The sequence below is a fragment of the Pangasianodon hypophthalmus genome, chromosome 14 (genome assembly GCF_027358585.1).
Source record: "Pangasianodon hypophthalmus isolate fPanHyp1 chromosome 14, fPanHyp1.pri, whole genome shotgun sequence".
Taxonomy (NCBI): Eukaryota; Metazoa; Chordata; class Actinopteri; order Siluriformes; family Pangasiidae; genus Pangasianodon; species Pangasianodon hypophthalmus.
Window position 1 is genome coordinate 5,012,805 of NC_069723.1, and position 16,934 is coordinate 5,029,738.

At 40.9% G+C, this 16,934-nt stretch overlaps 1 protein-coding gene across 1 annotated transcript in view; it reads right to left on the reverse strand.

Annotated features, from left to right (window-relative positions):
* Positions 1 to 10,454, reverse strand: part of stard10 (StAR-related lipid transfer (START) domain containing 10) — an 11,213-nt gene extending 759 nt beyond the window's left edge. Inside the window, exons 1-6 of the mRNA XM_026943313.3 lie at positions 9,729 to 10,454; positions 1,360 to 1,507; positions 1,144 to 1,247; positions 862 to 979; positions 327 to 379; positions 1 to 198 (exon numbers count right to left, since the gene is read on the reverse strand). The exon at positions 1 to 198 is cut by the window's left edge and continues 759 nt beyond it. Of these exons, the coding sequence (XP_026799114.1) occupies positions 1 to 198; positions 327 to 379; positions 862 to 979; positions 1,144 to 1,247; positions 1,360 to 1,507; positions 9,729 to 9,887 (780 nt within the window). The 5' untranslated portion in view covers positions 9,888 to 10,454. The remainder of the gene's footprint in view (positions 199 to 326; positions 380 to 861; positions 980 to 1,143; positions 1,248 to 1,359; positions 1,508 to 9,728) is intronic.
* Between the last annotated feature and the right edge of the window lie 6,480 nt (positions 10,455 to 16,934).

Genomic DNA, 16,934 nt, shown 5'->3' on the forward strand with positions numbered 1-16,934 from the left:
AGCACGTTCGTCCTTGCTCTCACTCAGTGTGCTCTCGTCGATGTTCTCGAGTGAGTCGGCATGTTGCAGAGAGAGCTCAGAGAGAGCCATGCTGCTCAGACGACTCTGCTCCGGGTAAAGCCATGGCTTAAAACCTGGACTGTGCCTCTGCTTCCACTCACCGTACTTCACACACGCACGAGCAATGCGCTTCATTGCCTGCGAGAGGGGAGAGGGGAGAGGCAGGAGAGAGAAGAGTAAAAACCAAGAGAATATCTTTATTAACACTGACATTAACACACACATACACACCCACTCACACATACAAGTCAGTCAACACTACTCACTTTAGGAGCCAGAAGCTGGGAAGACTTATTCACCACCCACTTAGGGAGAGAACCTGGGGGGGGGGGAGCGAGCAATACAAATGTACAATTATTTGTCATGTCAATAAAGCACATGAAAACTAAAGAAACTAGAGACACAGAGAGATAGACAGAGAGATATAAAGGACTTGTTCATAAATATCTATTCATTTTTAACAACATTTTAATTAATTATCTACTGTAATGAGTGATTGACATGTATCATGTTTGGTGTCATTTTAATAGCAAAGGTTTGTAGTTCATCTTTAAAGAACTCTTTGTTCAGGCCCCACCCCTCAGCTCTCTGAAGCCATCCACATGGCCCCACCCCCTCAGCTCTCTGAAGCCATCCACATGGCCCCACCCCCTCAGCTCTCTGAAGCCATCCACATGGCCCCACATGGCTTTGTGTTGTCACTGTGTTTACATGAAACTAGTGATTTCTGCATCATAGTCTCTCTTGACTCGTAAATGTAATGCTATATACACAAAATATGTGTGTATGTGTGTGTGTTACCTTTAGGGTCAACCTGTGCAAGGTAAGTTAAGGTACAGCTGGAAGGACCATTGCTCTGGATGAGGTAACCTGTCTGGATGGAGACGGCCCGCACCATGTCCTTCTTCGGGGGATATTTCTGGTAAACACACATGTGCGCGCACAAACACCCACACACACCCACACACCCACACTAGCTAGTTAACCCTCAGTAAAGAGATGAAACACAGACTAGTGTTATAGCACTGAGAATAAATAGACATGATGGCATGAAGGTGAACTTTGACCTCATGTGTCACTCACCGGGTGTTTGACAGAGTAGTTCATGATGATGTAATCGTTTCCCATAGGCAGCCAGGAGCGCAGAGTGATCACATCACGATTCTTCAGGGGTTTAGGACACTTCCCTTAAACAACCATAAACAAATAATCAACTTCAACAACTTGGGAGCTGATGAGGAATTATTCTGAACGTCTCATGTGTGAAGTGAAGGTTTTTTTTTGTTTTGTTTTTTTTACAGGAATAGTAGCCGACGTCCGCGTTCACCGTCAGTTTGCCAATGTCAAAGGTCTCAATCACATTCGAGTCCCATTTACGCCGATAATCAATGTCATGGAGCACATCATACATGGTTTCTGCAGAAACGTCTTTACACACCATCCGACACTGGAGAGAGAGAGAGAGAGAGAGAGAGAGAGACTATATTACTCACAATGCACAAGGACCATGTTTCTGGAAGTGGGAAAAGCTCAAGAAGTAAAGACGTGAAAATGGGTGAGTGAACATGGTTAATAATTAAGAAGAAAAGATGTTAATAATTATAGAGCTGAGCTCAAGAAGCAAAATTTCTTCAGCATTAGTGAGGAAACAGATTAAGAATGAAATAAGAGCAAACTTATTTTCCTTCTGCAACCCTCTACTCCCATCTCTGTCCCTCTTCTCCATCCCTCTTCTCCTTCCCTCTTTCTCCATATTCATGAGACAATGTGTAACTCAGGAGATAATGAGAGTGAAAGTGAGGAACCTGAAATAATCTCATCACACTTCCTCACCTGCTGCTCTGAGAAAATTTTACTCATTATTCAGCATCATCACATGTTACTAATCACGTGCAGCCGTCACCTGCACTCTGACAGAGAGACGTGATCAGAGTTACACGTGTGTAGTAAGGAGTATAAACTGAAAATTCACAAATTAGCATTCTTCACAAAGCACATTAAACAAAAAAAAAACACAACAGCATTAACTCAGATTGGAAAGGGGTGGTCCTTACTGAATACCATATGCTCGTTGCTGATTGGCTACAGCAAGTGTCAGTCTGAGAGACAATGGAAAACACTGAGAGGAAATCTAAATGAATTTAAATTAATTGATGCTTCTACTGGTACTTATTTTTATCATTCATTCATGTGATGTTATATTAGATATGATGTAAACTTTACATGTCATTAATATGAGAACTCTGAACACTCGCTTAAAGGAAGAAGGAATTCCTTCTCACATTAACATCACTAACTTTGTGCTTTGTTGATGTATTTTATTCTTACAGGCCACTGTAGAATTCAGATCTCAGACATATAATACACACGGCTCTGACAGAGTGTTATAATGAAAGCAAGAATTGTAACCAGAACACACACACACACACACACACACACACACACAATGACCCATATTGAGTATTAAAGTGGGCTGCAGAGATTCAGAATCAAGTTTTAATGATTTACGGAATGCAAAACCAGGTCAGTGTAATATTTCTGTTCTCCACACAGCCTGAGGCAGACACAAAGAAAAGAGGAATAAAAAAAGGAATATAAAAAGAAGTAGGTATAATGATGTATAAAATAAAGAAGATGAGTGTGGTGTAAATGCTGATCCAGAAGCAGCACTGGCTCCAGACATCCTCACCAACACACTAAAACACACACACACACACACACACACACACTAATGTGATTACACCTCCATCCTGACCACTTCCATACACACCGCTGTTTATCTGAACAAACACTTCACCCCGAGAAACCTCTGAATCTCAGTGAAATGTGACTGAACACAATGTTGAACACAGTCACATAGAATTCCTGATTAATGAGAACTCGTTCAGAGGTTAAATAAGGATTCTAACACTTTCAGTAAACGTTTCACCAGATAACAGATGTTTTATCATTCAGATTGAGAGTATATAGCCCTGTGTTTAGGAGTTTACAGCGAGTTGCATTTGTGTAGTCAGATTCTGTAAAATGCTCCCCCTCATCCCAGCAAGTAGCTCAAAGCCATTTCTTTCTCACCAGCACGTCGGTTGGAAATGAGTGAAATGTCAAGTATACATGTTTGCATGAATTATTTGTGTGCTGAGGGATGCTGCAGTGATTGCGAGCTGTATTTGCTGCTGTTTTTACTCTCTCACCTGAAGTTTTGAAACTTTACTACATACACTTCCGCATTCATAAACACCGACACGGCTCTGCCACTGGCGTTGGTGCTGAGCACATGCAGAGGGATTTTCTGCTGGTATAACACTGCTAGAACTGTGTTGATTGTCTCTGTCTGTGTGGTATTTTGTATTTATTAAAATGACATCTGGTCTTCAGAATTTTCCATCAGTGCTTCTAAAATTTGGTAAATGATGGGAAATTCTCAGGTAAAGCAACCCCTGTTCCCACTTGTACAGTCCCACACATTACCCATGCGCTCTCCATCACACCTTCCCCGTCCCGCTCATTTTCTGTCCTGAATGTTCTACGTTCCACCTGTACTCCATCTTGCTCATTTTCCCCTACGCCGTCTCTGTCTCACTCATTCCTTGTCACTACGTTCCCTATCCTGCTCATTTTCTGTCCTGCATGTTTTATGTTCTGCCCGTACTCCATTCCACTTTTTCAGTCCCACTCGTCCTCCGTCCCACTCGTTCTCCGTCCCACTCGTCCTCCGTCCCACTCGTCCTCCGTCCCACTCGTTCTCCGTCCCACTCGTTCTCCGTCAGAATGTTTACAGTTTAATGAAGAAAAGGCAGTTTCACTTCCAAGAAATAAGAAAGAAGATAAAATTGAGAGAGATTTCTGAGCAACTGCAGCAGACAAAACCATGAGTGGGAGGACAGCGAGAAAGAGAGGGAGAGAGTGTTAGAGAAAGAGAGAGAGAGAGAGTGTCTGTCAGTTACAGTGTGTGGGCAGGGGGAAGCCCAGCATCATTAAGGAGCATCTCCTCAGACCGCCCACACACGCACGCACGCACACACACACACACTGCGCTGTTTGTGTGGTGTCACAGTAAAGTGATGTATTCCCACATATGGAAGCTTTCCTTTAAAGGATCAGTGTTATTTAATAGTTTATGTTGCTGATTTGTTTAAGTTCAACACCATGGATCTCAGTAGTGATGAATCATTATCCAAACACCTGGTTAACCATTTGAGGTGGTAGTATTCACATATTGACATTCCACAACATTAAATGTAATTATAAATGGATAAAAAAGTATAACATGTCGCTCTTTAATAAACTGTAATTATTATAAGAGGAATAAAACATTTGGGGACGTACTGTTGTAGGAAAATCAACGTCGCAGTGGTAAAAGTAGCTCCGCTTCATCACACCACCCCGTCATTGATTATTTTACTACAACAGAATGACCTGTCATGTTTTATTTCTTACATAATCGCACAAACCTACAGAAGTTTGAAGGTTCTTACAGCTTTCCTCACATGAAAACACTCTCTATTAAAAATAAAAAAAAATATGCATTACACTGAACTGATAAATACTTTGTTCTAACATGAGGCCAGAAATTAATACAGCAGACTATACCTAGGATTAAGAGCATAAACACAATCTGGTATTTAAACTGAATCCACAGTGTCTGATGTGATTGTGCCGCTGTATTTGTCCTCTCGTCACTAATCCTTTAACATGGCGAGTTCTCAGAGCAAAGCTGCGAAACACGGTGGTATAAATGTGAAACTGACCCTGAACATGGTGTGTGTTTTTCCAAAGGTTCTCGAGAAACGTGCAAACTCTCGTCCGTGATAACAACAGGGTTTTGTACTCAGCCCAGCTCAGATATCAGCTCACTTCCTGTTAGGTGAAGCTTCTCAGCGTGAGAACAAGAATGAGACAAACCTGAGGCGTAAGGGCTTATAAATCACTGAAACATCACTGACGTGTCACTCAGACCTGCGCTAATCTGGAGCATATAATATAAAAGCTTTTATTTTTAATAGTATTTACAATTTCTCTAAAGATTTCAGTGTAGTTTTATATACAATAGCAGAGGACTTGTTACTGTAATGTTATATTTCCTTGTAAAAAAAAAAAAATTCTATTTTATATATTTTATGTTCACATTTATAGTACTTAACTTTCTCTTTTATAATAAAAAAATAATTAAAATTTATGATTTGTTGTCCATCACAGCCAGAAATTATCCACTGTGCATTAATAACACACTGTGCATAAGGCATAATGTGTACATTTTCTATAATTCCTATATAATATATTTTCCTATCAACCTAGTACTTTCCTTCATAGTGTTTTCCATCCATTCATTCTTTGATTACATTTCTAATTACCAAGATTGCTCTATAACTTCTGTAACACAAATTTATAAAAAATAAAAATAAAAAAAAAAAACAAAGAAGAAAAATCTTCTTTAGCTTGAGATGTGCAGCATTTATGATTTAATTTAGAAAACATTTACTTAACATTAATAGCCTGTAAATAACCTGATTTAAAAGACATCATTAAACGTTTCTGATTTGTTAGTACTCTAAACTGAATCTTCTACCACATTTAATTTCCACACCTGAAAATTCTCAAATCAATTTTTTACACTTTTCCTTATTTCACACAGGAGACGTGAAGGTCCTCAGAAATCACTGTAATCAGACCAAAGAGCAGCAACAATTGCAAAAATTCATCTGTGAAGAGTAGAGCGATAAAACTAAACACGACAGAACTAATTAGTCCAAATATTAAAAGATTCATTCTACGAGATGTTTCTTTAGTTTTTTCTATACATTTACCTACACACTGATAAAGAGAGACACTAAAGCAGATGTTTGAGGGGTCAGGCCCTTTAAAACTCTGATAAAGTACAGAATTGGATCTTTAGTACCATTGTTGTATCATCAAGGACATTGTTCATGTCTGTATCTTTGTTTCTGACAACATCTTCACTTCACTTAATAAAAGCACATTGATGTAATCAGTTGTGTTTGTTCAATAAAAACACTTTGTTCGCTTCAGGAGCACTTCATTTAAACACTTCACACACAGTAAGAGGATTAAAACCTCATGACAAACTAGCTGCATGGCTAATCTGTGCTAATCTGTACGGAAATGTGGCTAATCAGAGGTTACAGTTCAGATTAGCACTATGGCTAGTTTCATGTTAATGTGAGGCTTTAGGTGTCTGTACTGCTGCAGAAAACTCGACATCTGCCCAGTAAACACTGTTTACCCTGGGAAAAAAAAATCCTGTGAAGGCTAACAGACAGTGTCTTTAAGCAGCACAAGGTCTGATCCTCGCCTTCCACAAACATTTCTCACGTCATCACTCGTGAAATAAAACTCGCCAAAGACCCGGACGTGGGCCGCTGGTTAAACACGGACACTGAGGTAAAGTCAACAGCACGCACAAATCACACAGTAATCCCAAAGCCAACAGCATTATCTATTAACTCCTACCACACAGAGCACCACTGTAGCGTGTTAAACACAACACTGAGAAATTGCAAAGAAAACGCAACACAGAACATTTCCGTCTGTACTGCGATGGACTTGCGTGAAACAGGATATGATGTACAGAGTGACTAACCCTGAACTTCATCCACACAAACTGTTTTAGAAAATATCTCCTCACCCTCACTATAGCAGCGAGGGTACATGGGTGTCACAATGAAACAAAAACAGGAATCCTATCTGACAGGACAGCCTTGATGATGATGATGAACTTTTATTGGTTCCTAAACAACAATTCTGTGCATTTCTGTAAAATTGAGAGTTTATCAGAGAAATACAATGCAGTTTTTCTGCAGGTATGACGTTAATAGCATGAAAATCTGGATATCAGGTGGGTTGGTTAGGTAGGTTAGTTAGATAGGTTAGTTAGATAGGATAGATACTCTGCTGGTTTAGTCATGTAGGTAGGTAGGTGTAGGTTAGTTAGTAAGGTCTGTTATTCAGGTGTATCTCACCTTAATTTTGTGCAGAAATCAGTTAGGGAGGTTAGACGGGTAGGTTAGACAGGTAGGTGTATATTAGATGGGTAGGTTAGACAGGTGAATGTAGGTTAGACAGGTAGTTGTAGGTTAAACAGGTAGTTGTAGATTAGATGGCTAGGTTAGACAGGTAAATGTAGCTTAGATACACTATATTACCAAAAGTATTCGGTCACCTGCCTTGACTCACATATGAACTTAAGTGCCATCCCATTCCTAACCCATAGAGTTCAATATGATGTCGGTCCACCTTTTGCAGCTATTACAGCTTCAACTCTTCTGGGAAGGCTGTCCACAAGGTTGAGGAGTGTGTTTATAGGAATTTTTGACCATTCTTCCAAAAGCGCATTGGTGAGGTCACACACTGATGTTGGTCGAGAAGGTCTGGCTCTCAATCTCCTCTCTAATTCATCCCAAAGGTGTTCTATCGGGTTCAGGTCAGGACTCTGTGCAGGCCAGTCAAGTTCATCCACACCAGACTCTGTCATCCATGTCTTTATGGACCTTGCTTTGTGCTCTGGTGCACAATCATGTTGGAAGAGGAAGGGGCCCGCTCCAAACTGTTCCCACAAGGTTGGGAGCATGGAATTGTCCAAAATGTTTTGGTATCCTGAAGCATTCAAAGTTCCTTTCACTGGAACTAAGGGGCCAAGCCCAACTCCTGAAAAACAACCCCACACCATAATTCCTCCTCCACCAAATTTCACACTCGGCACAATGCAGTCCGAAATGTACCGTTCTCCTGGCAACCTCCAAACCCAGACTCGTCCATCAGATTGCCAGATGGAAAAGCGTGATTCATCATTCCAGAGAACGCGTCTCCACTGCTCTAGAGTCCAGTGGCGGCGTGCTTTACACCACTGCATCCGACGCTTTGCGTTGCACTTGGTGATGTGTGGCTTGGATGCAGCTGCTCGGCCATGGAAACCCATTCCATGAAGCTCTCTGCGTACTGTACTTGGGCTAATCTGAAGGTCACATGAAGTTTGGAGCTCTGTAGCAATTGACTGAAGAAAGTCGACGACCTCTTTGCACTATGCGCTTCAGCATCCGCTGACCCCTCTCCGTCAGTTTACGTGGCCTACCACTTCGTGGCTGAGTTGCTGTTGTTCCCAAACTCTTCCATTTTGTTATGATAAAGCTGACAGTTGACTGTGGAATATTTAGGAGTGAGGAAATTTCACGACTGGATTTGTTGCACAGGTGGCATCCTATGACAGTTCCACGCTGGAATTCACTGAGCTCCTGAGAGCGGCCCATTCTTTCACAAATGTTTGTAAAAACAGTCTGCATGCCTAAGTGCTTGATTTTATACACCTGTGGCCAGGCCAAGTGATTAGGACACCTGATTCTGATCATTTGGATGGGTGACCGAATACTTTTGGTAATATAGTGTAGGTAGGTGTAGATTAACAGGTAGGTGTAGATTATAGGGTAGGTATAGGTTAGATGGGTAGATTAGACAGGGAAGTGTAGGTTAGACACTTGGCATAGATTAGATGGGTAGGTTAAAGAGGTAGGTGTAAATTAGACAGATTGGTGTAGATTAGACAGATAAGTGTAGTTTAGACGGGTAAGTTAGATGGGTAGGTATAGGTTAGCCAGGTAAGTGCAGGTTAGAGGGGTAGCTATAGGTTAGACAGGTAGGTATAGGTTAGACGGGTAGGTATAGGTTACACACAGTAACAGATTAAAACCTCATGACAAACTAGCTGCATGGCTAATCTGTGCTAATCTGTATGGAAATGTGGCTAATCAGAGGTTGCAGTTCAGATTAGCACTACAGCTAGTTTCATGTTAATGTGAGGCTTTAGGTGTCTGTACTGCTGCAGAAAACTCGACATCTGCCCAGTAAACACTGTTTACCCTGGGAAAAAATCCTATGAAAGCTAACAGACCTGTCTTTAAGCAGCACAAGGTCTGACGGTTAGACGAGTAGGAGTAGGTTAGAGGGGTAAGTGCAGGTTAGACAGGTAGGTTAGATGGGTAGGTTAGACAGGTAGTTTAGACAGGTTAGACAGGTAAATGCAGTTTAGACAGGTAGGTTAGACAGGTAGGTTATAAGGGTAGGTTAGACAAGTAGGTGTAGTTTAGACAGGTAGGTTAGACGGGTAAATGCAGGTTAGACAGGTAGGTTAGACGGGTAAATGTAGGTTAGATGGGTAGGTTAGACAGGTAGTTTAGACAGGTAAATGCAGGTTAGACAGGTAGTTTAGACAGGTAAATGCAGGTTAGACAGGTAGTTTAGACAGGTAGGTTAGACGGGTAAATGCAGGTTAGACAGGTAGTTTAGACAGGTAAATGCAGGTTAGACAGGAAGGTTAGACAGGTAAATGTAGGTTAGACAGGAAGGTTAGACAGGAAGGTTAGACAGGTAAATGTAGGTTAGACAGGTAGTTTAGACAGGTAAATGCAGGTTAGACAGGAAGGTTAGACAGGAAGGTTAGACAGGTAAATGTAGGTTAGACAGGTAGTTTAGACAGGTAAATGCAGGTTAGACAGGAAGGTTAGACAGGTAAATGTAGGTTAGACAGGAAGGTTAGACAGGTAGTTTAGACAGGTAAATGCAGGTTAGACAGGAAGGTTAGACAGGTAAATGTAGGTTAGACAGGTAGGTTAGATGAGCAGGTGTAGGTTAGACGGGTAGGTTAATCTGGTGTATCTCACCTTGATTTTGTGCAGGGACTTCTCCTCCTCCAGGATTTGGATCAGAACCGTGATGCCGGACTTGTTGTAAGTCAGACTCCATCCTTCATCCGACACACACTCGTGTTTGAAGTTGCTGAAGGCTCGGTCATCCGGGATCAGAACCGCTTCACCGGACATCTTCCCAAAACCACGAGTGCTGTTAGCGCGTGCGCTCCAACACCAACCTGTTTTAAACTATACCGGATTAATGTCCGCTTTAAAAACCTCGCACTGTTTTTCTTTTTCTGATTTATTTTTCAGTCGGTAAATCTGCGGCGTTACCGGGGAAAAAACACCGGAGCCGTGACGGCGTGTAAGTTTAGTTTTGCTGGCGGATAAAGCGTATTTATAAACAAGCGGTGTCCGGTGCGCGCGCGTCTCGTGACGCTCAATTAGTGTCGGTCAGCAAAACCGAGTGAGCTTCACAAACGCACTCGAACGCTCTGGTTTTAATCGCTGAGCTGGCTCTCGCGCAGAGCTCTGACACCGCAGCAGACCAATTAACGGCGTTTATCTCGACGGCGCGCGTGAGAGACGACAAACAGCTCCGGTACTGAAGCGAAGGCGGAAAAATACGCTGTTCTTCTGTTTGGTGGTCGAGCGCGAGCGATGAGTGGGAGAACCATCCGCCGCCGCTGGTTAGGGCTTCCCGTGCGCGCGCGCGCGCACACACACACACACACACACACACACACACACACACACACACACACACACACACACACACACACACACACACACACACACACACACACACACACACACACACAGCGGCCTTGAAATGAAAAAGATGAGTGACAGACGCGGACCGCCCACCTCACCGCAAGGGAGAGGGAGAGAGTGAGAGAGAGAGAGAGAGAGACGACGATGACGTGTACAGTTATAATAGACAGCTGCCTGCTACCTGTTTTCCGGTTTTATTTCTGTTTAAACCGGATATTAATGTTAGAGAAGTGTGTAATGAAATTGTCTATATATATATATTACACATTAAAATACTATGTATAATGTTTTACATTTGGGGGCACGGTGGTTTAATGGTAGCACGCTTGCCCTCCGGGGCTGGGGGTTCGAATCGCCTCCGCCCGGTGTGCTCGAGCCTGCATGCTCTCCCCGTGCCTCGGGGGTTTCCTCCAGGTAGTCCGGCTTGGTACTCCAGTTTCCTCCCCCAGTCCAAAGACACTCCAGTTTCCTCCCCCAGTCCAAAGACACTCCAGTTTCCTCCCCCAGTCCGTTGTAGGCTGACTGGCATTTCCAAATTGGCCGTAATGTGTGAGTGGATGTGTGTGTGTGTGTGATTGTGCCCTGCGATGCGTTGGCGCCCTGTCCAGGGTGTCCCCCGCCTTGTGCCCCAAGTCCCCTGGGATAGGCTCCAGGCATCCCTGCAGAGGATGGATTAAAGCTAATCATTTATAGACATTTAGCTTCTCGGAAATTCATGTTCATGAACTTCATGTTTAAGGGATGTTTTCTCTCTCTCTCTCACTCTCTCTCTCTCTCTCTCTCTCTATATATATATATATATATATATATATATATATAAGATGAAAATACTATATATACTAATATATATAATGCTCTGCATTTAACCCATCCAAGTACACACACACACAGTAGTATTTTCATCTTATATATATATATATATATATATATATATATATATATATATATATATATATATATATATATATATATACACTATATTACCAAAAGTATTCGGTCACCCATCCAAATGATCAGAATCAGGTGTCCTAATCACTTGGCCTGGCCACAGGTGTATAAAATCAAGCACTTAGGCATGCAGACTGTTTTTACAAACATTTGTGAAAGAATGGGCCGCTCTCAGGAGCTCAGTGAATTCCAGCGTGGAACTTTCATAGGATGCCACCCGTGCAACAAATCCAGTCGTGAAATTTCCTCGCTCCTAAATATTCCACAGTCAACTGTCAGCTTTATCATAACAAAATGGAAGAGTTTGGGAACAACAGCAACTCAGCCACGAAGTGGTAGGCCACGTAAACTGACGGAGAGGGGTCAGCGGATGCTGAAGCGCATAGTGCAAAGAGGTCGTCGACTTTCTTCACAGTCAATTGCTACAGAGCTCCAACCTTCATGTGACCTTCAGATTAGCCCAAGTACAGTACACAGAGAGCTTCATGGAATGGGTTTCCATGGCCGAGCAGCTGCATCCAAGCCACACATCACCAAGTGCAACGCAAAGCGTCGGATGCAGTGGTGTAAAGCATGCCGCCACTGGACTCTAGAGCAGTGGAGACGCGTTCTCTGGAGTGATGAATCATGCTTTTCCATCTGGCAATCTGATGGACGAGTCTGGGTTTGGAGGTTGCCAGGAGAACGGTACATTTCGGACTGCATTGTGCCGAGTGTGAAATTTGGTGGAGGGGGATTATGGTGTGGGGTTGTTTTTCAGGAGTTGGGCTTGGCCCCTTAGTTCCAGTGAAAGGAACTTTGAATGCTTCAGGATACCAAGACATTTTGGACAATTCCATGCTCCCAACCTTGTGGGAACAGTTTGGAGCGGGCCCCTTCCTCTTCCAACATGACTGTGCACCAGTGCACAAAGCAAGGTCCATAAAGACATGGATGACAGAGTCTGGTGTGGATGAACTTGACTGGCCTGCACAGAGTCCTGACCTGAACCCGATAGAACACCTTTGGGATGAATTAGAGCGGAGACTGAGAGCCAGGCCTTCTCGACCAACATCAGTGTGTGACCTCACCAATGCGCTTTTGGAAGAATGGTCAAAAATTCCTATAAACACACTCCTCAACCTTGTGGACAGCCTTCCCAGAAGAGTTGAAGCTGTAATAGCTGCAAAAGGTGGACCGACATCATATTGAACCCTATGGGTTAGGAATGGGATGGCACTTAAGTTCATATGTGAGTCAAGGCAGGTGACCGAATACTTTTGGTAATATAGTGTGTGTATGTGTATATATATATATATGTATATGTATATGTGTATATATATATATATATATATATATATATATATATATATATATATATATATATATATATGAGTAAATTATTAGGAACAAATTGGTCCAAAATCAATTTTTATGTCTAATCTAATCACCTCACTCAGCGCAGAGTCAACATTTCAAACATTAGTTTATAGTTAATAGAAAGTCTAAATTTATTAGGTCTATTTGTCATTAAAAATGAACCATTTTAGTAAACAATACTTTAAAATTGATTTGATTAGATCTTAATCTTAATATAGTAAGATAAATTAAAGAAACGCATCCTGTGTGTGAATAAATGAAACTGTGTTCATTTTAAATCAGCCTGAACAGAAATGTGGAAGCTTTTATTTAGATGTCTGATCTGAGAACTCACTGTTAGCATCAATGGTGTTGTGTATTTCTGTATTTACATCTTTTATCATCTCTAAATATGTGCTGTCTCTCAAACACTCATTCATCTGTTCTGCTCTTTATCTCGTTTATTCTTTCACTCTTTTCTCTCACTCTTTTCATTAGTTCATTCATTTACTCTGAATGTTCATGCTTTAGTGCTAGTCTTAAAAACATCTTTGTGTCTGTTTGATGTATACAAACTTATCGAGTAAGAAATTGTTCACACACAGGATGCTAATGGTGCTAATTTTATTAAATCTACATTTAAATGCAGGTTTTTCACAAAAGAGTGTTAATTTCACTAATCTAAACAAGAGTCAGTATTATTCCTTACTATATTTTACTCCATAATGCTCATTATTATTATTATTATTATTATTATTATTATAGGGGGGCACCCTATTGTTATTCTGTCTTCTTCTTCTTCTTCTTCTTCTTCTTCTTCTTCTTCTTCTGGCAAGGGTGTCTATGGCAGCCCATAGAGCGATCTGGTAAAAAGTGAAATGTGGCACATTTACTTGGGAGGGTCTAACGAACATTCTGACCAAATTTGGGCCAAGTGCTCCCAACGCTCTAGCGCCACCATCAGGTCAAATTTGGGCCTAATTTGGAAGTACATTAATGGTCATAACTTTTGAACCGTGTGTCCAAAATATAAAAGCCAGACATCCCTGGATTACCTGGGTTGAAACAAGTTCAGTGTGCCCTATGACATCAATTTCTGCCTATCAGATTTTCGGTCATCTTGGATTTTGTCAAAAAAAAGTTTTGTTTTTTTTTTTGCTACTCCTCCTAGAAATGTTGTCCAATCATCACCAAATTTGGCAAACATCATCTTCAGGGTAAGCCTCACAAAAATTATCAAAAGAATTTTGAATTGTTCAAAAGGTTTGCCCGTAATGAGCCAACAAATCTGATGGCGAAGCTGCCAAACAGGAAGTGAGGCTGTATCTCAGCAACGACTTTACACACTGACACAAAACTTGGTAGGCATCTTCACGACCAAGGCCTGAGGCTATGCAACAAATTTTGTGATGCCACCTAGTGGTCAAAAGTTACAATAACATGCCAAATATGCTTACATCTAACTGCCATTTTTGCTACTCCTTCACCACATTTGGCTCACATCATCTTGACACCTGTCTAAACACTGTTGCAGCAATACCACCCTGCTGCCCATTTGTTCATCTAGACCTTTCCTCCTACAGTCAGAGAATTCCACCATTGTCAGTGGTCAAAACATAAACAAATAATGCTAGTGTCACTGAGCGAGAACTAGCATTATAAAGCATTATAAAGTGTGTACCTTTAATCTCTACCTTTACACTGATCATTTTCTTTTACCAGTCTTCTAAACTGAACTTTCTGCCCTGTTCACAACTCTACACTGACTCCACATCGAGCTAAACAGGGGCAAAGGCTAATAATTTAATAATGCTAATTCATGAAATACTGATAACTAGTACAACACCACTAACTGGCCATGAGCAGAGCCGCTCAACGCACTGAGAAACCTGGACTCATAATCACGTGTGTATTGGTGTGTGTATGTGTGTGTGCATAAGAGAAGATAGATAGTAGATAGATTTTACCCACTTTTTGCAAAAACTATGATGAATTTACTGGTTGCACATTTGCACTATTTGTCCATATAGTACACAATAATAGAAGGGATTTATTTATAGTTGTACTATCCGTTGCACCCAGATGAGGATGGGTTCCCTTTTGAGCCTGGTTCCTCTCAAGGTTTCTTCCTCATATTGTCTCAGGGAGTTTTTCCTTGCCACCGTTGCCTCTGGCTTACTCTTTAGGGATAAATTCACATATTTACAATATAGTTTTGAATCCATTTATTTCTGTAAAGCTGCTTTGTGACAATATCCATTGATAAAAGTGCTATACAAATAAAATTGAATTGAATTGAAAATACTTCAACTAAGTATAAACACTGTGTGTGTGTGTGTGTGCATATGTGAAAATACTTCAAGTAAGTAATAAACACTGTGTGTGTGTTACAATAAAATACTGAGTGACAGGCTGGTGTGAAACAGAGTTACTGTTATCACCCAGAAATTGATTATTTTCCTATAACAGCATGTCCCCAAATGTTTTATTCATCATTTTGCATACTTTTTATCTGTTTATAGTTACATTTAATGTTAGTGAAACAAGTTATTTCCTGTTGTCACTTACGTTATAGCAGCTATAAATAGTCGTTCCTTCACCAGCCTTTTTTTTTTCTCTCTCATGAAGTTAATAAGCCAAAAAAAAAACAAAACCCACACACACAGCTTGTCATGTTACCGAGAAACCAACGTCCTAAAGATGTCAGAAAACTTAAAGTTACAGCTTTACCTCTGACTGTTACAACGCGCTGACACTGGAGACTCCTTCCATCAATGTAAAATAATTGTATTATTATGTGTGTTGTATGTGGATTATTATTGTGTTGATTTTTCCGAGTTGCTGTGGTGTTCACTTTTGCTTTTTCTGACATTAATATTATGGTCATGCAACATGGTGTGTTTTTATTTTATGTTGTACATTTGTATTATTGTTTTTAATATCTCACAGTTGCATGAAGAGATTTCTGTAAACATTATATTTATTTATAATGGGGGAGGTCCTTTGGAGACTCAGTGTGTGACCTTTGACCTGTATAAACATGTGAGTTTTGTGTCACATGGTAAATAACAGCGTGCTCATCTAATGCAATGTCGTCACCATGGAAACACAATGTCAGATTTATCTTGAATTCTTTACTCTAGTTTCATTCTAAACGCTGAATTAAAATAGTTTCATTTATCTGTAGCTGGTTTAAACACGTGTGTAAGAGGTGGAGCATAATGAACTGACAGGCCACATGATTGGCAGGCGAGTAGAGCCGCCTCTTTGTTGTGATTGGTTAATGTTAATGATCTTCATCACGTGTTATCAGAGAGCTGATATTTGATTAGGTTAGTGATTTTAATCAGTCTCTCTCACCTCTCTGATCTACAGTTGAGTAAAGACAAACAGACACTAAAACAGACTTTTATTTGACTTTCATCAGGTTGAACTGCGCTCCTGATCAGATTATTCACCAGAGGTAATCTCAGAACAAATCCAATTCCTTTTATCTTTATCTTTAAATTTAAATCAGAATGCAGTTTTGCAGATGACGTTTGTTGCCTCTGAATGTGAGGCGAAATAAAATTATGTAAATAAAATCATGTAATTTATCACAATACAGTCAAATTCTGGTGGAGAAAACCAAAGTCCAGCCATATAACTGTCTGCTACTGCAACCGCTCTGTGGCTGATAAGAAGGCTCTGCAAAGAGTGGTTAAATCTGCTCAAAAATGACCAATAGCAGCCTCCCTTCTTTAGAGGACATCTCTATCAGCAGATGTAGAACCAGAGCAACGAACATCATGATGGACCTCACACACCCAGCCCATGAACTGTTCACCCTCCTCGCCTCAGGCAGGAGGCTGCGCAGCCTCAGTGCTCGGACAGCAAGGCTGAGGTGCAGCTTCTTCCCTGAGGCTGTGAGGCTCATGAGGCTCACTCTGTGCCATAAGCTGTCCTCTGCACCTTTTACTGCACTTTATCCCAACATGTAGCTTGTTTTTTAATAATGCGTTTTATATATTATGATGATTTTAGGTTTTTATCATTGGTCTTAAGTTATTTATTATCTATTTATCTATTTATTATTATCTTTTTATTAACGCTGGACCTGGGAAACAGTTTTCGTTCTTTCATGTTTTTAACATGTTGAATGACAAATAAATGAACCTTGAACCTTGATATGTTATT